Source organism: Fundulus heteroclitus, chromosome 18, assembly GCF_011125445.2.
Source record: "Fundulus heteroclitus isolate FHET01 chromosome 18, MU-UCD_Fhet_4.1, whole genome shotgun sequence".
NCBI classification, from domain to species: Eukaryota; Metazoa; Chordata; class Actinopteri; order Cyprinodontiformes; family Fundulidae; genus Fundulus; species Fundulus heteroclitus.
This window is the reverse complement of record NC_046378.1, coordinates 28,357,263-28,381,071: the sequence shown is the minus strand read 5'-3', so window position 1 is coordinate 28,381,071 and position 23,809 is coordinate 28,357,263. Positions and strand designations below refer to the sequence as shown.

The window sequence follows — 23,809 nt, the reverse complement described above, 5'->3', positions numbered from 1 at the left end:
TTTATTTATTTTTTTTGGTGGGGGGGATTTTTTTTATCTACACTTGTGTTTTCACAACATAAATATTGATCACATCAATTTCTTCTTTTTAACATATGTAAAGCACATTGTGCTACAGCTGCCTGTATGAGAGCGCAGTAAATAAAGATCGACTGAGTGATGTCTACTGTGCACATTAATCTTATGATATCTCTGCTATCCTTCTGGCTACATAACTATATCCCTAACGTAGCCGTGACTTCTGAACCTTCACTGAGTGGCTGTGATTGAGGAGGCCGTCCTGTCTGCTGAAGGCCAGCAGGCCAGCAGCAGCAGCTGCAGCTGGAATCACATGACGCGAGGCTGCTGGTGCCGCTGTGTCACGTGAGGCGCCGTTTCTGAAAATATGGCTCCAACTAGCTCACAACAAAAACACAGTCGGCTCGGCTGACTGGCTCTAGTCCGTCCGACTGTCTGTCCAAACCGGCCGACACGCGTCTGCAAACGTCAGAAAAAAAAAATGACGCCAACCTCGCATTGTGCACCGGATTCGTAGCGCGACACGAAGCCATCATCATGCGTGAAGCGGGGATTCGCCGTTAGCTCGACGGCCAAAAAAAGAACTAGCTGTCAACTGCTACAAGTGGTGAGAGGCGAGCCGCTAAGCGCTGAAGAGTGAGCGTACTTGCTGGTGTCTGCACTTGCATTTAAAGCCAGCCGTCTGTAAAGTTTGCCACTGACTTAATAATGTTTTTACTCATTTGGCTGTCGTAACGTTAGCCTCTTTGTTAAGCTAAGTGTTAGCTAGCTTTACTTCCCTAAAAATCTTAAGGCTTTTTTATCATTTCATCTGCCATGTTAGTTTGGCGTTTACTTTAAATCACTTAGAAAATGTGTAAAATGTGCACTATTGGTTCTCTAGATTTTACGTGAATGTTGTCTGTTTAATTGCATACATGTTTTAGGGTATACAGAGATCACATGCCGTTAGTACAACTCATAGTGCTAAAGTGGTACCTTAATGTAATTTCAGGCAAACTTAGAGGCAGCTATGATTCAGACAGATTAAATGGATGCTGCTGGTGCAGAGATATTGCAGTCATGTGAGACAAGTCGTTGGACTTTAAGTTTTATTAATCTTTTTATTGGCATCAGATCATGTTATAAAGCCCCTTATCTATAAGAAGCAGTTTGTTGGCAGAGGTTGGTCATTTCTCTCTCGGCCCAGGTGCAAAGACTTTAAAGCGGATGCTTCTCAATAGGCAAAAATATCGCTGAAAAGTTTATTTACATATCTTTTCTATAAGGGAAACGCTATCCTCTGGATTTATTTAACACAGAAAGATTGGTTCCAAGTTTATTTCAGCTGAATTTGACGATTGTGGCTCACAGTTAATGAAAATCCCAAATTCAGTTTATCAGAAAAATGAAATAAGATGAATGAAAAAACGAGTTTCAAAACAGAAATGTTAGCATACCCAAAACATATTTGTTTACTGCAAAGTGTGAGCCTCCACGATTGACAAAGATTCCTGCATAAGTGTCAAAACCGCTTCAGAAGAACTGAACGAAAGTCCGGTTGCCTCCAATTTAAGCCTGTTTGCTGTTGCGATGACCCAATTAACTGAGAATTTTCATAGGCATATTCATGTACTGTAAGATAGATGCACTCAGTGCTTAGTTGGGCCTCCTTTTTTTTGCATGATATATTGCATCATTGTGGCGTGGCATGGAAACCATCCATCAGCCTTTGTTTCTGCCCAGAAATGCTTGTCAGCAGAAGGAAGCATTAAGTGCTCTAAAATATCCTGCTAGATGTCTGTGCTGAATATATGTTTCAAATGGATCAACATCGGTAGATGGTTCTACAAACCGTCACCAACTGTGGAGACTTTATACTGGAACTCTTGTATCTTTCATTCTGTGTGTCTCTCCACTCTTCATCCTGGGACATTGATTTCCAAATTAAATGCAGAATTTAGCTTAATCTGAAAAGAGGAATTTGGACCACTGACCAACGGTCTATGCCAATTTCTCCTTAGCCAAGACAAGAATCTTCTTTCAGAGTGGTTTAACACTAGGAATTTGACAAATGTAATTTGTGTCCTTGAGATGTCTGCGCTTTCTCCAGCAGTGCACCACATCTTCTTAATCTGGATTTTTAAGAATATATTTTAAGATTCTTTTAATGATGTTTAAAATCATTTATGGTCCCTGTTCCACATATTTGTCAGGTTTACTTATATTGTACAATTCTTCCAGGTCCCTCACGTCCTCTGTAAAAGACGTTGTGATAAAACCAAAAGTAACATAATTGTATCTACTTTACTTATTGAGGGTTATTTCTGTAGTTAATGAATGTTCATATCAGTTTTTAAAATTAAATGGGAGTTTTAGTTTAATTTAACTTTTAGTTATCATTAGACGAATGAGTCTCTTTGCTCTCTCTGTAAACTGCACTTCTTAGGTGGGGAAAAAGTATTTTCCCCCGAAATGCTGTTTATTGAAAGTGCTTCATAAAGACTTTATTTGAACAGTTCAGTGGTTCTCACCTAATTGCCCTTTTGTGTTTGTCAGTCATTTTTGCAGAGGCAGGCTGAAGAGGAGACCGGCTCTGCTCTTGATGACTGTTAAATTTCTCCATGGACCTTTGATTACCATCCTGGGGGGAGAGATTGTGGTAAAGTCACTGGTAAGAGTGCAACTGTAAAAAGAAAAAAATCCTTTGAAGACTTACCATGGATTGGCTGATGCAAGCAGTGGAGAGAGACCTGGGAGTTGACCGGCAGCAGCAGGGCCAGGGGCCTCGTCCTGGAGAGCTTGTAGCCTTGGTTCCTACGCGCTGGGTGATGGGTCTCAGGGAGAAGAGGGTGTTGCGTTGTGCCCGCTTTGAAAGCATCAGCACGGCGGAAGTCTCTACTCACCTCTGGTCTTCGCAGACTAAGTTGCCGCCTGGCTGGACACGAGTATGTATTCAGGGCCTGAGGAAAAGCAAGCTGAGCTACAGACTGGCCAGAGATCCGTGGCATCATGAAATGGACTTGCCCTCGCAGAATTCCTATGTTAAAACCATGCAAAGTGTGTCACAGCATAATGTCAGGTACAGTGAAAACTCATTCAGTTCAATTAAATTTTATTTTATTTATATAGCACCAATTCATGAAACATGTCATCTCAAGGCACTTTACAAAGTAAAATTCAATCATATAATACAGATTGGGTCAGATTAAACTGATTGGTCATCTCTGCTTCAGTTTCAGAACTAAGCCAAACTAAAGAGCTTGTTTTTATACTTTATTTATTAGAATGCTTTTGAAAAGTATTAGTGACCTACTTAATTAGATCAGTAAAGAATCCATGTTTTTTAAATACATTTCTAAAAATGTGAGATTTGTCAAAAAAATCTTTGAAACTTAACTATAAAAGTTTATCTTTGCAATTGTACATTCCAACAAAATTAATAGTTACAGTAACTATAAATCATAAAAATGATCATATGTTAAGTATCTAAAAATAAATTGCAGGTTGGCTTCAATTACATAGTTTTAGAATTTGTAACCTTAAGTGATGCATCTGAACAGGTACATGTTATTTAAGTGTGAAATTATTATAAAACATTAAAAACAAAACATTTGCACAAAGCATTAATGATTATAAATCATGGATCCAGAAACCTGGATCCATGACGACCTGTTTTCTCAGGTCGTCAGTGATCCAGGCGATTGTGGAGGCCTTCACCCTGGTCTTCTGTACACTCTGACATTGTAAAACAATCTTAATTGTTTTAACATGCGTAATTAACTCAAGGCTTCAGATTTGTTGAAGTTATTATTGTACTTTACATTTTTGCTTATAGCCAAAGGCAAGATTATTTAAAATCAGCTTTAAGGAGTTGTGCAATTTCTGTTTCAGTGTGATTGTACAAAAGTTGTAAATTATATGAATTCAATAAGGAATAATGTTACCAAGATATAATTTGTATTAACTGTTTGGGCTTTTCTCTTTTCTTTTCCACCAGAAATCTGTGGCGGGAAGCTCATTACAAACTTGTGCAAGCTTATACAGGGCCCAGTGAGCAGATGCATATTACTGCTGTAGATGCAATACGCCATGCACTGGAGAAGCTCTTCAAATTGACCTTCATCTCACCCGACAAATTTTCACCTTCCCTGTCTCCAGCCAGAGAGAAGGAAAAAGACATATTTTTGCCACCTCGCTTGTCCTGTTTTTCAAAATCCCAGTCAGACAGTCTTTGTCCTAATGTCCTGCCAGCAGAGTGTCTGATTGAGACGGCAGAAATGATGTATCTGATTCTACCCTACACTCAGTATTCGCTTCACGACATTGTGTCCTTCAGCCCTGCAAAGCTTGCCAACAGTCATGCCAAAGTCTTGTTCATTATCTACCAGGTCCTGGTAGCTATGCGGTCATGCCATACAGCAGGCCTTTCTTGTGGAGAACTGTCTCTTCAGGATATAGCAGTAGATGAACAACTCTCCAGCCACCTCAAACTCAACCTTTCTCATTATGAGGACCTGGGGTCAGAAGAAGAGGTGACGAGTGATGATAGCGCAAGCCAAGAGCCAAAAAATGTCCTGTCAACAGAAATGAAATGTCTGAGCCAAGAGAACAATAGACTGTGTAAAGACTGCTTTGATGAGCTGAAGACACTGGTTCTGGACTGGGTTCATGGACGAGTCGGTAACTTTCATTACTTAATGGAACTGAACCGGTTAGCTGGACGACGTACCGGGGACCCCAACTATCACCCGGTGCTGCCTTGGGTCGTGGATTTTACTGTCCCTTTTGGAAAATTTAGGGATCTCAGGAGGTCAAAGTTCAGGCTCAACAAGGGGGACAAGCAGCTGGACTTTACATATGAGATGACCAAAGAGGCGTTGGCAGCTGCAGCGGGTAATGGAATTGGTGTAGGTGTTGTAGGTGGAGATATCAGCGTTGGCGTCGGAGGTCATGGACAAGCCGAGCACCTACACGTACCTCATCACATATCTGATGTGCTGTCAGACATCACCTATTATGTCTACAAAGCCCGACAGACACCCAAGTCAGTGCTTTGTAGCCACGTTAGGTCGCAGTGGGAGCCCAATGAATACCCAGCCACTATGGAGCGCATGCAGAGCTGGACTCCTGATGAATGCATTCCAGAGTTTTACACGGATCCTTCCATTTTCCGCTCAATCCACCCAGATATGCCCGATCTGGATGTGCCTTCTTGGTGCAAGTCGTGTGAAGAGTTTATTGAGGTCCATCGGGACCTTCTGGAGAGCAGAGACGTTTCCCAGCATTTACATCACTGGATAGATCTCACATTTGGCTACAAGCTGTCAGGTAAAGAAGCTATCAAGGCCAAGAATGTGTGCCTGCACCTTGTGGACAACCACACTAATCTGACAACCTATGGTGTAGTTCAGTTGTTTGACCAGCCCCACCCACCGCGCTTATCTGCATCCCAGTACGCCCCAGCAGAACCTCCTGTTCTTAGCCTCGCTGCTCTTAATGTGCCTTCTCTACACATCCCTTCTGTTGACGCCGTCGTTGACACTTTGGATGGAATGATACCAGAATCCAAAGGGTGCGAGTCCAATGTCTGGACCATGACAGACAAAGATGAAGAGCTTGAACAAGGTACAGAAGCTATAGACTCATTAGCATCGACTGGCTCGTCCACTTCTGCATCTTGCCCTGTTAGTTTGCCGACCATCACTGCCGGGGGAGGTAAAATTGGTGGAGAGCGAACAAACATAACATCCCAGTCTCCAAGTCCATCATCAGCTGATTTCTTAAGTGGCATAGCTCCTGCTTTACGAAGTGCAGTGTTACAAAAAGGTGGGCCAATGAACAAAAAATATGGGGAAAACGTTACGACTACCAATACAGAAGAAGTTAAAATAATTCTCCCGGAAGGCTTCAGCCCATTGCAACCATTGGAAGAGCTGGAGAAGTTGAATAACTTCTTGGTTAAAAGTCTTCATGCTGAAGTATTGCATCCTGCAACATCTTGTGACTCGGCCAGAAAGGGTTTGAAAACTGAATCTGGACCATCTCTCACTAACCTCTTCCAAAGGGATGTGCAGGCGCTTGGTGTCCTCACCGCAGAAATATTCTATGCTGCCAAACTCAGAGGACTGAAAGCAGACACTCCACTCAGACAGCGTTTCCAGGCTGTCGTGAAGCTGTGCTCTGCCAACCTTCGTGATGTGCCACTGTCTTTGCACCATGCTCTTGAGACCTTGTTGCTACTAGAGAAGCATGCTAGAGTAGCACACAGGGAAGCACCAGTTTGCCCAGAGCCTCTTGTTTTCAAATACGACCCTATCTATGATGGTCTCCCTCCTCCAAGTCCTCACCTGTTGTTGAACTCCATCATCAGTCCATTTCCTTTCCCCTCCTATTTCGCTGCACTTCATGACTTTATCTTTTCCTATCGTGCAAAGATGGGTACTGTGTGTAGCCTTCAGGGAAGAGACATCGTCTTCCACCTGTGGCAGCAGCTCGAAGCGCTATTGCGGAGTAAAATCACTGCCGAAGGTCTTGAGATTCTCTTGCCCTTCATTCTAACCCTTATGCATGAGGAATCCACTGCTGTCTACGCAGCGTGGTACCTGTTTGAGCCCATCTCTACAGTCTTAGGTCCCAGAAATGCAAACAAGTACCTGCTGAAGCCACTGATCAACGTTTATGAAAACCCTCACTGTCTCAAAGGACGTTTCTATCTCTACACCGACTGTTTTATCCTTCAACTGATTATGAGGCTTGGTCTCCAGGCCTTTCTTTCTAGCCTGCTCCCACACGTGCTGCAAGTCCTAACTGGCTTTGAGAGCTCGGGCACTGGCGGAGAAGGTTATAAAGGACTGAGGACTGGCCTTTGTAACCTAGAAGAAGAAGAGGACTTCCAGGTTGGCAAGGCACGGCCGTCGTCTGCGTCGGTTGGTGGCAACATGGGCAGTAACGGCGGGGTCAGTGGAGGAGTCGGGCTGGTTGGAGACGCCGGACTAGTTGACTACTCCTCTGGCATCAGTCTCAATGACCAGGTGTTTCTTTCTGAAGTGGAGGACTTTCAGAATGAGTTTTATGTAAACAGTGGAGAAGACGGCGCTGGGAAGCAGCAGAGCCAGAACTCTGCAGCCAACGATCCGGATCAGGAATCTTTAAGCGTGGGGAAATTAAGTGACAAAAGCAGCACGAGTGAACTCTCCTTGGGTGACGATTCAATGCGGGACAGAGCGAGTCTGAAATCTGCAGACAGCAGCCAGGATCTGAAACATGCTAGCGAGGGAGAGGACAGCGGCGAGTTAGAGGAAGAAGAGTTGGCCAGCGACAGCAAGGAGGGGACCGATCAACCAGCTTCCCTCAACCTTGATCTAACCGATTCAGGTTCCACTCTTGCGACTCTTCAAGGCGAGACTAATGGAATGAGGGTCGATGAGACTGAAAAGGGGATTGAGGGTGGTCAGGAGGAAGAGGAAGACGACCGTGATCCGTCGGAGGAGTCTGAGGAGAAAGAGCAAAAGATTCTTTTAGGTGAGCCGATAATAGGCCATGTGCTTAGCTCTTTTTACATTTTCTATGACTTGTAATGTTTGATGTCGCTGTTCACAGATACAGTCTGCAAAACTGTTCGATGGCTATCAGCAAAACTGGGACCAACTGTGACGTCTCGATATGTTGCCAGAAATTTGCTGCGATTGCTCACAAACTGTTACATTGGTGTGTGAATTCAACATCTCAAAATGTTTGCTGCCTTACTTTAACATCAGTGGAAACAGTCTGTTGTTTTACATGAACGTGCCGTTGCTTTCTTCACACTTTTTCGCATCATCTCCTTTTTATAGGACCTGAAAATCATCAGTTTGTGTCCCCTTCCTCTGTGGAGAGCCAGCTGGAAAGTGTGGGAATGGGCAACGTGTATGAGAAAAAACCTGTAGTTGGTGATCAAACAGCCAGACCTGTTTTAGACTCTCTCATCTACATAGCTCAGCTATATGGAGAGCCTGTTCTCACCTATCAATACCTGCCTTATATAGGATATCTGGTAAGATGAGGAAAAAATGAAATGTACTCAATGTTGTTGAGATGATGTTCATGTGTAACAAGGACAAGTGCAGTAAACATTGCATCGTATGGATAGTACAAGTTATGCAGACAGTTTTAGCCACAGCTAGTTTGCCACCCCATTCCGTGGCTTTTTGATAAATGAAACAAACACAATGCTAAAGCTATTACCAGTTCAAATGGTAACCATAGTGGCTTAGACTTTTGAAATATTTTTCAGGTGTCTCCACCATCTTCACAGCGTCTAAACACGCGTAAGGAAGCCAGTCTGCTCGGAGCCGTAGCACTTACCCAGAAGATCATTGTTTTCCTGTCTGATACCACACTAATGGACATGCTTATGAAGCTGAATCAGGATGTGCTCCTTCCACTTTTAAATCTAATTACTACACCAAGAATGGGGTAAGTAACGCACAACACTCATGTAATGTGGGTAGAGAAGACGTCAGATTACAGTTACAGATATTAAACTGCAAACTTACAAAAATAACCCAAATACTACAGGCAGTTGTACTTTTGTCGTTTGCTGTTAAGCAGGATCTGTTTTAAAGTTTAAAATCTTTATTTTTTTGTGTTTGAACAGAATAGTATCATAAACCATGAGATGTAGAAGTCAGTAATCAATTCTGTTGCATTGTGTAGGTTCCCCAGTGGTGTACAAACGCGCATTGCTGTCTGCCTAAAGATGCTGAGCCTAATGGCTCTCATCTGTCTGCGCATTGGGAGGGAGATGGTGCAGCAGCACATGGCTGACACTTTGTGCCGATTCTTTGCTGTTTTTTCTCTGCTCCATTCTCTTCAGTCCCAGGTACACAAGTATTTTAACTCTTCACGAGAATGCATCAATCGTTTAACCGAAATGGTGAACTTCAGAAGCCCTAAACAAGTCAAGTTATATATTTAACCTCCAATGTGAATGTGCTGCAAAAGTATTCATACTCCTAGAAGGTTTCCACTTGTAGAAGCATTAAAACCACAAACTTTAATGTATTTTATTAGGATTTTGTGTGATCGCATCCTTTTAACGTCAAAGGGAAATCTACCCATCCATCTATTGTCTTGCGCTTATCCAAGATCGGGTCTCAGAAGCCCTCTCCCCAGTGCCAGCTATCTGTGGAGGGTCCCAAGACATTCCCAGGACAGATGGGATATATAGTCCCTTCAGTGAGTTCTGGGTCTTCCACAGGGTCTCCTCCTTGTTGGACGTGTCCAGGAAAACCTCCAAAGGGAGGCACCAAAGGGCCATTCTGATCAGATCCCAAACAACCTCATCTGACAACTCTATTTTGAGCTCACAAACCCCTCACCCCATCTCTAAGGCTGAGCCAATCCACCCTCTAGAGGAAGCTTATTTTGGCTACTTGTATCCAGGATCTCATTCTTTTGGTCACGATCCGTACCTCATGACCATAGGAGAGGGTCGGAACGTAGACAGACCGGTATATCAAGAGCTTTGCTTTTTGTCTCAGCTCTTCCTTCAAAGGACAATGGTACATTGTTTTTAAGTTAGAAATCTGAGACTTATGGTGTTCTTTTGTATTAACCCCTTTTATGCTGCTTTCCTTAAGTACATTTCAGTGGAACCAATTCCCTCAAATGTTTGCTAAAGAAGATAAATTAGCAAATGTGGTATTAAAACTTAGAAGTTTAAAGTAGGGATTGATTATTAAATGCTATTCAAAGCTTTGAACCTCTCAAGGAGTTTTTTTCTGTTATGGTTTATATGGTCCAACTGCAAAACTTACTGACTGAAAAAGACAAAGGGCAGAATAAGCAGAGAAGATACCCATGGTAGCTTTGGAGAAGCTTGAGATATAGCCTACACAGTTCAGATGGGAGAAATTGTTAATGGAACAACTGTTTATCGTGCAATTCAGAAATCTGGTCTTCTTCGAAAAGTGGCCAGAAGAAAGCTCTGACCAGGGAGGCTGGTCAGAGTTAATGGGGTTAGATCAAGTGATGTAAATGCAGGAAAAAAAAAAAACTGTTAGAGTTTTTAAAAGACTAGTCTGTGATGGGGTAGGAATAAAACTAACCCAGACATTTTGTATGGAAGAAAAATTAAAACCACACATTATTTTGCTTCCTCTTCACAAATATTTGCTATGGTCTATCACAAAAAAAATCTTAGTAAAATAGATCAAATTTTGTGGTTATAACATAAGAAAATAGAAGATGAATACTTTTGCCAGCCACAGCATCTATCTATGACTTGTACATTGTCTTGTTTTCAGTAAGTAGAAAAATTCAACTAACTTGATTGACTCTAGACAAACATAATTGTCTCTTTACCTCCTTAGCTGAATCATGCCCCTCGGAGAACTGTGGGAGAAGTAACAGTGGTGGATGTGTGTACACCTGAGGGGTCAAATGAAACATATGAGATGGGGGTCTTGGAGGAGCTGCAGGCTGTATTCAATCCAGAGATGGCCCATGCCTCTTACATTCCCTTCTACTGTCTCATAGGTAATTCTTTCCTCATATGACTAAACACATTCACTTGTTGAAATGAGCATATAGCAAAATATGCTCCTTGTTAATGATGCATTAGTATTTGTTATAATAGAGATGCACCAATCAGGATTTTCTTGGCTGATACCAATTCCTAGTTTTCTTGGAGGTCTGACCTGCCAATTTTGATTTTGAACACAAAACAATAGAATAAAATATGCTGCAAGTTCTTTGATTGATGCCTGTGCTAATTCTCAGTTATCATCGCAGCAGCAAACGGTCTTAAATCGGAGGCAATAGGGCTTTCGTTCATATTTTTTTCTGGTTGCTCAAGTGCGAGTCACCAGAATTGACAAAGACTCCCGGATAGGTGTCAAAACGTTTCCTGAAAGAACTGAAAGAGCCTGTTAGCTGTTCTTTGATAGAGGTAGCATTTTTGAATCCCAAAGAATATGATAGAATTGTTCCGATTTATGTATCTTAAAAAATGTGATGAATCGAGCACACAGGTTGGTGCAGCGTATAGCGCGGCTGTCAACCTACACTGCAAAAACAGAACTTAAAAATAAGTAAAATGTTCATAAAGTTAGTGTATTTGTCCTTGATTTGAGCAAGTAAATACGATGATTTGCCAATGGAATAAGATTTTTGCACTTAAAATAGGAACAATTCATCTCCATCATCTTATTTCAAGTGCAGGATGTCTAATTATCTAATTTTAGGGGTCAAAATACTCCTTTCATTCTTGCTCAAATCATGGACAAATACACTAACTTTAAGAACATTTTACTTATTTTTAGATTCGTTTTTGCACTGTGTTAAAAAGAGAGCCACTAGAGGCGCAGCATTTTTGCCTCTGCCTGTGTCTAATTTCTGTGATTGCAGCATTTCTCTTTTGCTGCATTCTTCCATTGCGTGTGTTTTGTGTGTTAGCCTCACACAAAAAAGTGTTCGCAGCTCATTTATGTACTTGCAGTGCATTTGCACCTCTCCGTCACAATGATAAATTCCCTAAACGTCATTGCATTTTTATTCATTTATAAACGCTGTTGATGCTGTGAAAGTCCAAAAATGGTGGGAGCTCCTTGTGATCCATTTAATGAATAGATTTCCCCTGCCAATCAAAGAGTGAAGCCAATAATTGCTGACTGATTGGTGCATCTTTAAATGTATGGGTTAAACTGATTGTTTAGTATTCTGTTAATAGGTGGCTCTGCCATTCAGAAGCTGGTCCCAAATCATGAACTGGTCTGGCAATTGGCCAACTCCTATCATCAGAGTGTGAGTCAGGGGACTACAGAGACCAGCCTCACCTCTTCATCCAGGTTGGAACCAGCGTCATCTTCTGGCCTCGGCAGACAAGTGGTTTCTAACCCATTCCCCGCCCCAACGCACAGCTCCATGACACAAGAAGACTCCCTCCCGGAGTCGGGCACATTTGGAAGCCACCTGGTCGGAAATCGTATCCAAGTGTCTCGTGACAATGAATTCGACGGTAACACCAACCACAGCCTGGCCAGCTCCTGGGGACGCACAAGCCATACAACTCCCGTCATCACCACTGCCTCCACATTTTCCATTCCTTCAACCAGTGTGTCCTCCTTCTCCTCCTGGATAGCAGGTCCTTCCCCAGAGGACAGTGCCCTGAAGCAAGAGCTTCCTCGTAGCAGCCGCTCTCTACAGGGCAACTGGTTAGCCTACTGGCAGTATGAGATCGGTATTAATCAACAGGATTCATATTTCCACTTTCACCAGATAAGACTGCAGAGTTTCTTGGGTCATTCAGGCACCATAAAGTGTTTGGCACCACTGGTGGGAGAGGATTACTTCCTGTCTGGGAGCAAAGACAAAACTGTGAAGCTTTGGCCGCTGTATAACCATGGTGACGGGACTCAGGAGGTGGAGCCTAGGCTGACTTACAGTGAACATCGAAAGTCTGTCTTCTATGTTGGACAGCTAGAGTCCTCACAGGAAGTAGTGAGCTGTGATGGTACTGTGCATGTGTGGGACCAGTATACAGGTACAGAAAATTAAATACAATTCATTTCTGCCCCTGATTAAATTGTACTAGGGAGTTTATAATTTTGCTTGCATATTTTATTGTCCAATTACTTTTCTTTTTTTTGATTGTCCCTAGGCAAGCATATTCGTTCATATGAAGCTGTGGATGGGAAGAATCCAATTACAGCCGTCACCACAATGCCAGCTCCACACTGCAGTGTTGTGTTTGGCAGTGCAGATTCTGTTCTCCGCTTCATTGATCCTCGAAAACCTGGATTGCAGGTAGCAATTTCACTTCGAGAGCTCGTTCTCTCGAGACCCAAGCCATTTATCACCTAGCAGCTATTAATCATTGCTGTATCTTCAAAAATAAAATGAGCCTTTGTGTGCACTTCTCCTTGACTGAGTTATTTGAGTGTTGAAAGTGACTAATTTTCTCCTGTGTCCCCAGCACGAATTTCGGCTGGCATATAGCAATGTTAGCGCTGGGCTCATCCGCTACCTGGCAGTAAGCCCCTCAGGACGCACAATAGCTGCAGGTTTCTCCTCAGGATTCATTGTTCTGTTAGATGCACGCACAGGACTTGTACTGAAGGGCTGGCCAGCTCACGAAGGAGATATTCTCCACATGAAGGTAAACATTTCTGTGCTGTTCAAGTCAAAACTATACTTGTGTTATAAACTAGAAATATACAGAATTATACATATCATGCAATGGTAATGGTAGCTGCCTTGCTAGTCATGTTTATTTATATATATATATATATATATATATATAATTTATGACTATTTTTTTTTTGTCATCACAATGTTAGATATGTATGTACTTTTTTTTTTACCATGTTTTTTTTCTTCTCTTTCTTTTTCTCTCTCTTCTTGTTCTTCCTTTACTCTCCTACTTTCCCATTATAGTGTCCACATAATTTGAAATTCTCCCCGCAGGAATCACAATAAAACTATTTACATGCATAAATCAAGCGGAGCACTTGGCGAAAGCTGATTGCTCCATTTGTGAAAGTAAAATCTGTCGAGCTCTATTTGGCGTTAAGACATCAATTCTTATTGCCACATTGCTACACGGGACACTGGGGGGAAAAAAAAAAAGAAAAGATATGTATGTACTTACATGAAATCCATTTCTTTGATATCCCATATTTCAAAACATGGGAACATCGCTGTTGTTTTTAATTTTTCAGTATGTTTCATGTACGGTTTTGTATGTTTATAAAGGGATTTGGTAAAACCACATACTACTAACATATATTTTGTGTACCTTTTTTCTTAAACTTTTGCCATATTTTGTATTTAATCATAATAGTTTGATTTATTGCTTAAATAAATATGCAACTTTTTGCTTAAAACAACTACTAAATTATGAAATATGCAACAGTTTTTAGATTGTTTTACGTTGATCTGCACCACACTGATTATTTTTCTCCTAAGATTGCTCAGCAGTATGCATCCAGTGCTCATACCCATATTTTTGGGACACGCCGGGATGGATATATTTATTTATTCATATATATATTTTTTATTTATTTTTATATATTTATATACTTTTATCTTCTTGAAACAAAACACAATGCTTCATTCTAGCCCTTATGCATGAGGAATATATATGTATTATTTTTATTTTATTTTTTTCTGACTATTAACGCATATTGGATATATATACTTTTTTTTTTTTGATCTCAGAAAATTATTCGGATAAAATGCTATAATGGATTTTTGTTGTCCCCTGGTTAAAATCTTAATGGTAACCCTAATTACCATGGTTTTCTTTACAAGTTTCTGAAATGATTGTAGTCTAGCCCACAGGGTACAAACATATTACAAAGTTTTTCAAGCTTGTATGGGAAAGTACATAAACTCGTAAATCTAAAGGGTATTTTTTTTTTCTTTAACCATGACTGGGCCTTTGAAACTGGCACAGATACTGTACTTAAGTGCAAAGGGCTGTTAAAGGCCTGTATATGTTATTTATAGACTCCACACAAACTTTCTCTATTAGGCTTTTCTGATAACTATTAGAACAGATATTAGACCAAGTTGCTTTTATTTTAATCTTTAATGTGTCAGAGATGATGAAAGTTGTTCCTAGCAGATAGGCTGTCAACAGACTGCAAACTTTATTTAACCCCAAATTGGGTCAAGGATTGTATTTCTAGTTTTAAAGTCACAGGTTTAGGCAAATATGGACCTGGGTTACTCATTAGAAAGACCACACTGATACTCACGGGCACGTTGAGATTACTCAGATGTTTATATTGTCTGCAGGGAAGATTACCATTTCTGACTGATCTAGCTAAATAATTTTCACTTAATTTGGGTGTTCAGTTTCTTTATTTTACAATTATTTTGAAAACCAGTCAATAAACCGCTTAATTTGTGTGAAGGTTGAACTTTAAATATCTTGGAAATAGCTTTGAACATTTTAGACAGGCCAGTACTTCACTGCTGTGGTCCAATTATTCACTTTGCTTCTTGTTTCCTGTTGTATTTTTCAGGCTGCGGAGGGAAACCTGGTGATTAGCTCCTCCACCGACTACACTCTGAGTGTGTGGAAAGAGCTTGAAAACAAGCCCCTTCGCCAGTACAAGTCACAGTCCGACCACATCCACGCCTTTGACCTTTACGGTTCGCAGATCGTAACCGGAACGGTGGCGAACAAGATCGGGGTGTACTCCATGGCAGACATCTCCCTGAGCCCCGTGAGCAGCACAAAGCTGAGCACAGAAAACTTTCGCGGCACTCTGACCAGCCTGGCTGTGCTGCCCACCAAGAGGCTCCTGCTGCTTGGCTCTGACAACGGGGCCATTAGGCTATCAGCTTAAAACAGTAGCTCCTAGCTGCACCAAACACTCTGTCCAATGATCTGTCTTCTTAACGGAGGCACGGATGTCTGAGCTGCGCCTTTTGGGCTCATGGTAGGGAATGCTGTCAGTTGATTTAAATAGCTTTTTTTTAGGAAGTTGCGACATTGTAGAAACTCAGCATCTGCAGAATCATGTTAATCCACCTTACTAGCACAGAATTTAATAGACCGAAGGTGTTCCACACTGTTGACTTTCATCATCCACTGAAATCTATTTCCTTTTCCTCTCGATGTATACTATATTATAGTAAACCCGTGTCTTGACTAGGTCACTTGTAGGTCAGCTATTTATTTTGAATAAATAAATTGGAACACAACCTCAGGAAGGTCTTATGTAGTGTTTACACTTATCCAAATAGATGCTCCACAAAACCAAAAAAAAAAAAAAAAATCATTGGCCTCACCTGCCATTTTCCTTGATGATGAGTCTAAGCGAATTTAAATGCACTGATTAAAACTATGCAGTATTTGTAGAGCAAATGATTTCTGTTATTGCGGCTCCATGTTTTTTAAGACCTGTTTGATAAAGGTTTGTGTATACATCATGAACAATAAATGTGCACTTGCTGTTGTGAGGACAGTGTCGGTGTGCCTACTCAGAGAAGTGACACTATGGTTTTCACCCCAGACAAATGTTAGATACACAGCCTAGATACTGCACAATTGATGCCTGAATTGTAACATTTAGTCTCACTCTGATTTTAAATACTGAATGTTTTTGTTTGTTGTTTTTTTTTTTTTGTCTCCTATAAATGGATTACTTGAAATTTCTTCAGGATTTTGGAGAACATGTTTTAGCCCTGTAGCAACATTATGCTTTCTACATGTAGATGCTGCTTTTACTGGACATGCCAGTTGCTAAGACTGACCACTTTTTTTTTAGTTTCCAACATTAAAACCTGATTTACAGTGCCTTGCGAAAACTTTCACTCCTCTTCAGCTTTTCACATTCTGTCATGTCAAACCAAATATTTCTATGCATTTTGTGGTCGACCAACAGGAAGTAGTGGATATTGGTGAAGTGGATGAGAAAGGATGCATTTTTTTTTTTACATGTATTGTTGCAGATATTCAAAAAGTTTCGGCTTGCACTTTTGTAAATCATATGTACACTCCCATAGCTGCAGCAAACCATTTGTTACCCCTTTTGCTCATCTAGATAATTACATTTGTGCCCATTCTTCTATGCAAAATCTCCCAAATGTCAGATTGTTGACTGGGTCTGTCTAGCACGTGAATATGCTTAGGTTTAAACTGTTCAACTGTGATCAGCTTTCCTTACCGAAGAAAATCATCGGCAAAATGATGCCACCACTATGTTTCACTCTGGGAAACTGTTAAAGTGACTGTGCAGTGTTAGTTTTCTAGCACTAGATTTCACTAAATAATCAGGTGATCTCTGAAGGCAATGGATTTTATTTAAATCCGAGTATCACAGTTATGGGGGTGGATACAAGACTTCGGGTTTTTATGATGTACCAGTAGGCCATTATTCCTTGGCGTTATTCCTCTCTCTCTCTGCACACTTTCTGATTATTGTTTTAAAAATAATCTTTAAAAAGTAAATCATTTTCAATGTACTTTAATTATTCACTGCTTTATGTTGGTCTTTCCTATAAAATTATAATGTAATACAATGAGTAGTCTGGTTGCGACGTCACAAAATGTGGAAAATTCAAGAGTTTTAAATAGTTTTATATAGGACAGTCAATGCCAAGAGAACAAACTTTGTTTTTTATTGTCACCTTTTTATGTAACTTTAAAGAAATATTCTTGAATAAAGGTGTCTTGAGTTTGTGTGTATATATATCTATAGTTATAGATGTATCTATATATGTTTGTGCATTAAAGTGGTTTAACCTAGCGGTTTTCAAAGCCAAGTAGCGCTAAAGTGTAAAAGCTCTGCACTTTTTATAACACCAGAGCTTTTATGTTGCTTTTTTAATTATCTGCCTAAAGATCAAATTGTTCTGGTAACATATATGCTATAACTTTTGGAGCAGAAATTCAAAACAGAAAATAACACAAGAAGTTGGTGATATTTATTGTTTAATAAAAGATTGCCGCCATCTTTTCCGTGTGTTCCTGTTTTGTTTTTTGTGTGATTCATCATGACTCCTATCTTGGTCTAAGCCACTTTGGGACAGATGGTGCAAAGTTCTCTTTGTGTTTGTAGATGACAGTCGTGTTATTTGAAATCTAAGATGATTTTTCCTGATGGCAAAACGCGTTTTGTAATGAAATTATTTCTGAATTGCTCTTTGGATGGTCACAACCTTAATGTAGGAGTTTTGAGCTCAGCAGAGGGATTCTGGTGCCTCTTGTGTTTAACTGATATGTCAAAATCCGGGTCTTCTGGGAAATGCGGGAGCGTGTTCCCTGACATTAAATGTCAACATGAAGTCAGCGTGTTTTGTTTATCCACACACATGATTTGTCATTTTAGTAACTGGTTTGTCATGTTTCCTGTCAGAAATTACCGGCCCACTGGCATGAATAATAACTACATAATTCAAGCGTGGATATTTAACCCTGGACGGGTTTCAGTAGCTGCGTTTCCAAACAAATAGTGGTTTGAACAAGCCTCCTAATCAATGCAAGTTGATATTTAACTGTTTGCTGAGCAACTGCCAACCTTTTACTCTCAGGGAATTTAGCAATTCACAGTACAGTAGGTTCTCCTTTTTTTGGACAAGCCAGGAGGGTTTTCTTTTCATTTAAAAAAGGTAAACCTATTTCAAATCTTACTCCTGAAAGACCATAGATAATGTGACAAATGTAAGGCTTCTTTTTGTCTTAGATGGAGGCTGATTGTTCAAAACTAAAATGCTTGTAATGAAAATGTCTCGTGAAAAATTACCTTGATGCTCGTAGAGTGAGCGTTAACTCTGGGTTACGGCTGAAAGCAAGAACTTTGCATTTCATGGTTGATTTCATACAGGCTTTAACTTCTGTTCAAGGTTCAAGATTTTGTCAATTTTTTAGGTCATTCAAGTTCCTTAATACAGAAAATGAAGTTTTTGGAACCTGTAGACAAACCTGCTATCATTGGAATTATAGACTCAAAAGGATTTTCTTTTTAACTTAAATGAGGAAAAGACACTGGTATTTTTTAATCATTTATTGTGCAACACTACAGCATTATAATCAAGAAAGGTATGTCTCTGAGAAAATGTTATCTTATTGGTTGATATATTTCTTCTCTTATAGTTACTTTTCATGGATATGGACCTCTGCCTGACACTCCTGCTGATATGTCTCTGCAGCCAAGGAGCTACTGTAAATTGCTCAAAAAAAATAATAATCTAAAGATCTTTATTGATTACGGAATACCTATATACCACTGTTCTCTGCTATCTTGTACCTCACAGAATGCTGAAGTGACAGAAGATCAGTCAATCCCCCTTATTCCCCTAATTCCCAGTCAACCCATAGAAGTAAGAACTGAGACATTTGTATTTAATGTGCATGCTTATGATTGTGGATCGTGCTTGCATTGTATCCTGCTTCTGTTGTTCTCGCCTGTAGGAGGGGCAAAGCCAGGGTACCTCAGAGCCAGCAACTCTAATAGATACAACTGTTAGTGCACCGTCCGTTCCACCGACAAACAGCACGTCACCAGATGAAGAAGAGGGGAATAGTTGTCAGGCTATCAGTCAAAGCCCTGACACCAAACAAACGATCACTGCTGCGATCCAGAGGTTGGGTGTGCAGCTCTTACAAAACCTGGAGACGTCAACGGAGCAGCCAAACGTCATCATTTCTCCTCTAAGCATATATCTGGCCCTCTCACAACTGGCTCTAGGTATGCAAGCCACGACTGCAGAGACTGCTTCTAAATGAATTTACTCCCTTTGCTGAATTCACCTCACTTTAAAGTGGCATAGCCGAGGCCGCAATGTCGAATTGTGTTTTGTCTGTTTAAGGTGCAAAAAACGAGACGGAGGAGCTGCTGATGTTTCATCTGCATAACAACTCAATACCCTGTTATCACGAGTCACTGCATAATGTCTTAAGACAGCTCCGAAACAGGGACATGCAAATTGCCACTCGCATGTTTCTGCGCCAAGGTTCGTCCCAAGACACATGCAAACGTTGATTTTGTTCTAATGCTACAAGTATATATTGCACATCTTATTCTTGCTATTTGTCTGTTATTAGTTTCTTATAAAATATAAGACTTTAAACTATAAAACGGAACATGGTTTTCTTTTTCTTTCAGGGTTTGAAGCAAAACAAGACTTTGTGAGTGAATCGCTGCGGTTTTATGACTCAGAACCTGCAATAGTGGAAAGTCTTCAGCAGATAAATGAATGGGTGGAGAACGCGACACAAGGAAAAATGACGCACTTCCTGTCTTCTTTACCACCCAATCTGCTTCTCATGCTCATCAATGCTGTTTATTTCAGAGGTGACTAACAAGCATATAGACTCTTATCTTACACCTGTAGATTAATAAGAATATTGGAAAAATCTTATTTATTGCAATAACTTGTTTAAAAAAACGGAACCTCAGATAAATTCATTACACACAGAGTGATATGTTTCTAGTGTTTATCTCTTATTATAATTTTATAATTAAGTCCAATTTTCCAGTCTCTCAGAAAATTTAATAATCCAACAGCAAACAAGGAAACAAGGAATTTTGAATACAGAAATGTTATCTGGTTGGCCTACACAATTGTGGGGAATACAACTTTTATCTGAGTAAGCCTCATTGCTAAAGAAGAAGGCAGACTCTTGAATATGCTTTTTTCACAGTGCTTTTTAAGGCTGCGGTTGGTTATTTTTGTTGCTTCTAAACCTTTTTCTAAGACACTTTTTCCTTTCATATAAATTTCCAATAATATTCTTGAACATAGCACAAGACCCAGCTTCTTTAGCAATGACAATCTGGGGCTAACATAACCTTTCCACAGCAAATATCGTTCTTTTTTTGTTTGTCTTATGTAATGCATTTTCCCTGAGAAACTGAATATTTGATTCTCGTTAGAAGTTGGCTATTTTAGAGATGAACAGAAATAAATGCTTGGAACCTTTTTTCTGTATAGTTGTTGTATGTAACAGGTCTTTCTTTAAAATGAGACCATGAGTCTCAAGAAATTTTCTGTATAAAAACCATCATTAGATTAAAAATAAGAAGAAAATTAATCTTTATGCAAGATTCAGTTTTGAATTCCATTACTGAATAAATCAGCTTTTTAATGATTTATTCAAAATGTATTTACAGGCATCTGTATACCTTTTAAAATATAATAAAGTATAACTTATTTTCTCTATGCTATCAGAAAAAAACTTTAATAATGATTGGTACTGTATGAACAGTTTTTTGTTTGAAGAATGCTGCTGACTAAAAAACGTGGCCATTTTTTCCCCCCATGTGTCCAACAGGAGAATGGAAAGCTCGATTTGATCCGAACTTCACCTCCAAAGGCGTCTTTTACCTTGATGATTTGCACATGGTCGATGTCGATATGATGGAAGATACCAAACATCCGCTGAGTTTTTTCATTGACAATGAGCTGGAGGCTCAGGTAAAGTATGACGTCTGAACTTTTAGTATTTTTGTTTGTTTCAGGAATTAGTTTTTAAATTAGATGTAAAATAATTATCCAATTCCTGGTTGTTTTTACTCCGGCATATCATTACTACATTTCTGGATTAATTTATCTTAAATTAAATGGATAAATAAATATACTCCATTAACAAGTGAATACATTTTTTTTATCATTTATTTATTAGTTTTGAGTTCTTTTGACCCATTTATAGTAGCCTGACATGGTCATACTCAATTCTAGTCAGAATTTCTGAGTCTAGTCAGAACTTCCCGACCTAAAACGTTGTGGGCGGGACTAAGTTCGGAATAGAAACCCAGGCTACATTTATAGGTGTCCGGATTGGATATAAGTCTCGGTCAAATTCTGTAAAACATTTTGATGTGTAAAAGCTATTATCTTGAACATGTACTTACATGTATTTATTCCAGCAAAGTAATAAATAGGCATCAGTAGTAAACTTGAAAATCTTGCTAAGAAGAGGCTATCAAGTTGTACATATTACAGACCAGAAATAATTGCAAAATCGGCTTTACATTTTGGGATATCTCAGTAATTAGAACAAACATTTTACCAAGCAAAAGTTAGACAAAGACAACAGCAAAGAAACAGAAATAAAGAAGTAAAGTTGACCTAAAATGACCAGATGTGAAATAACGATCTCTGTTTTACTGCAACAACATGTCTTCTCTCCTTGTGCAGGTAGCAAGGTTCCCATTCACAAATGACATGAGTTTGTTGGTCATCATGCCTGAGTCAGGGAAAGTGAATGTGACTTCACTTTCTTCGTATCTAAACATCTCCGACTTGTATGAGCGCTTACCCAAGGAGAGGGCTGTTCAAGTTAAAGTTCCCAAATTCAAACTGGAATATTCCCAAGAGTTGCAGGAAGTTCTTACCAAATTGGGTAAGACATGACCTTTCCACATCAGCAACTGCTGTAGCAAGATGTTTCCATAAGCTACTTCTTTAATCATGATTTTGTCCTAGGTCTTGGGGAGATGTTCCTAAATCCCAATTTGGCTGGGATTGCAGATGGCCCCCTGCCTGTGTCCAGTGTCATGCACAAGTCTGGCATGGAAATAAATGAGGATGGTGCGATGGCTGCTGCAGCCACAGCTGTCATCATTTCAAGGGCATCCAATCCTATTTTTCACCTCACTCAGCCCTTCTTCTTTGTGCTAATAGATGATGTAACTCAGATACCAATCTTCATGGGTGTCATCAACAATCCCAACCCTGGAGCCCCTGTCCTGCAGAGGGTCGAATTTGATAAAGATAAAGTGGGATTCCCAGTTGACAAGAATGACATGGGCCCATTTGTAAATCCTCCTAAGTAGGAACTAAAATACTTTTTCTTCCCCCCAGGAAAACTCAAACATCTTAAGTCTACTGTATTATTTTTCTGGAACAAAATATATGTGAAAACAAAAACATTGTGTGCCTGTTTCCATATAAAATAATACATCACTTGGCTATTGATGATCAAGGAATTTGAAAAAATGTTTTTGTTTTTTTTTTCAAATCTGTTATATTGCAAGTAATTAAATGTATTAATCGGAATCCCATTGGCTATGAGTTATGATCTTAAATATAATAAAATGTTGTGTTTGAATGAATGCTTTCAAATGTTTTAGTAAAGATCCGAGTACAGAAAGGTAAGGAATATATAATCTCTACTCCTTTTGTTGAAATGATGACTATAATATTTCAACACTTTTGCATATCGGGGAGAAAATAGAAATCTTCATCCAGCACATGCATTAGAAATGCATACCACTGGGCCCATTCTTGAGAGAATGCTTTTATAATCTTACAGGCATAGTGAAACAAATGCATAAATTGAATTATGTTTCTACAGTTTTACAGGCACATCTCAATAAATCAGAATAAGGCCATATTCTTTTTCAGTAATACAATACAAAAACGGAAAGCCATTGTCGACACGCATTCACATATTCCGGGCCTTTATTTGGATGACTATGGCTTACAGTTGATGGAAAAATTAAAATGCAAATCCTTTGAACATTCCAATATTTTAAAATACAAATGAAATATAAAAGATTTTTAATGCAGAGATGTGGACATACTGAAATATGTGTTCTGAATGTATGTGCACGCAGTACTTGGTCTTTGCTAGCTTTGCATGAAATAAAATCAGCATTTGCATAGATCTTGTATGCAGAGAGAAGGACAAAGCTCTCTAAAATTCCCTGACAGATGGCTGAGTTGATGTTGGACCTGATAAAACACACACCAACATCAGCAGATTTCAAAATAAAATGTAAGATCTACTTTTATCTGAAATGTAAAACTTTGGACCACTATGCATGCCTTGTAAATCTCCCCCCAAACTATTGAAACATCTATACCTCTTTCTACCACTATTCCCTTTCAATTACTGTAACTTGTCATTATTATGTTTGACTACTAAATTTTTTATACAGTCACATTCTTTAGCAATGACCTTTTTTTGTCTTGCTCTCATTCTAGAGGTCATGAGCTGCTGTCTGCGCATCAGCTGTCAACGCAGCAGCCGACCCCACACAATCAGGCCCATAGCCATGGCCAGTTCTAAACAGGGGACAGTGCCCCTGTTATGGCCCCTATACTGAAGACATAAAACTGATGATATGATGATATGTGCTGGAACAGAAATCATAACTGGTTGTTCCCTTGGGCCCATTTCATTTTTTACCCTAGCATTTTTATTTTGATAAGAATTTTAGAATTCATGTATTTCAGTGTTACCTTCAGCCGTATTGATACAGGATCACAGTTTTCAGGGGTCTGCAGTCTGCAGTTCCAGAGACACAAATAGCTCTTTGGCTCTGTATCTCACTTACTATATAAAACGATTAACTTATGCCCAGTT

General features: G+C 39.7%; 2 protein-coding genes across 3 annotated transcripts; both read left to right on the top strand.

The window, feature by feature from the left end:
- Nucleotides 1–342: 342 nt before the first annotated feature.
- On the top strand, nt 343–17,452 carry wdr81 (WD repeat domain 81). Of its 2 annotated transcripts, none has more exons than XM_012874564.3 (12): nt 343–625; nt 2,557–3,079; nt 3,998–7,521; nt 7,600–7,707; nt 7,833–8,032; nt 8,273–8,454; nt 8,695–8,860; nt 10,353–10,518; nt 11,711–12,523; nt 12,641–12,786; nt 12,956–13,138; nt 15,012–17,452. In XM_012874564.3, the coding sequence occupies exons 2-12, from the start codon at nt 2,718–2,720 to the stop codon at nt 15,336–15,338; spliced, it is 6,177 nt and encodes a 2,058-aa protein (XP_012730018.2). In that variant the 5' UTR covers nt 343–625; nt 2,557–2,717; the 3' UTR covers nt 15,339–17,452. The 2 variants fall into 2 exon arrangements, with proteins under 2 accessions (XP_012730018.2, XP_036005496.1); XM_036149603.1 differs by having other exon boundaries at nt 343–654.
- A 498-nt stretch (nt 17,453–17,950) lies between these two features.
- Nucleotides 17,951–22,553, top strand: serpinf2b (serpin peptidase inhibitor, clade F (alpha-2 antiplasmin, pigment epithelium derived factor), member 2b). Its single transcript, XM_012874583.3, has 9 exons — nt 17,951–18,105; nt 18,590–18,658; nt 18,751–18,816; nt 18,908–19,184; nt 19,306–19,449; nt 19,602–19,790; nt 20,771–20,913; nt 21,637–21,841; nt 21,925–22,553. Exons 2-9 carry the CDS (start codon nt 18,599–18,601, stop codon nt 22,272–22,274), a joined length of 1,434 nt encoding a protein of 477 aa, XP_012730037.2. The 5' UTR covers nt 17,951–18,105; nt 18,590–18,598; the 3' UTR covers nt 22,275–22,553.
- The last annotated feature ends 1,256 nt before the right edge of the window (nt 22,554–23,809 follow it).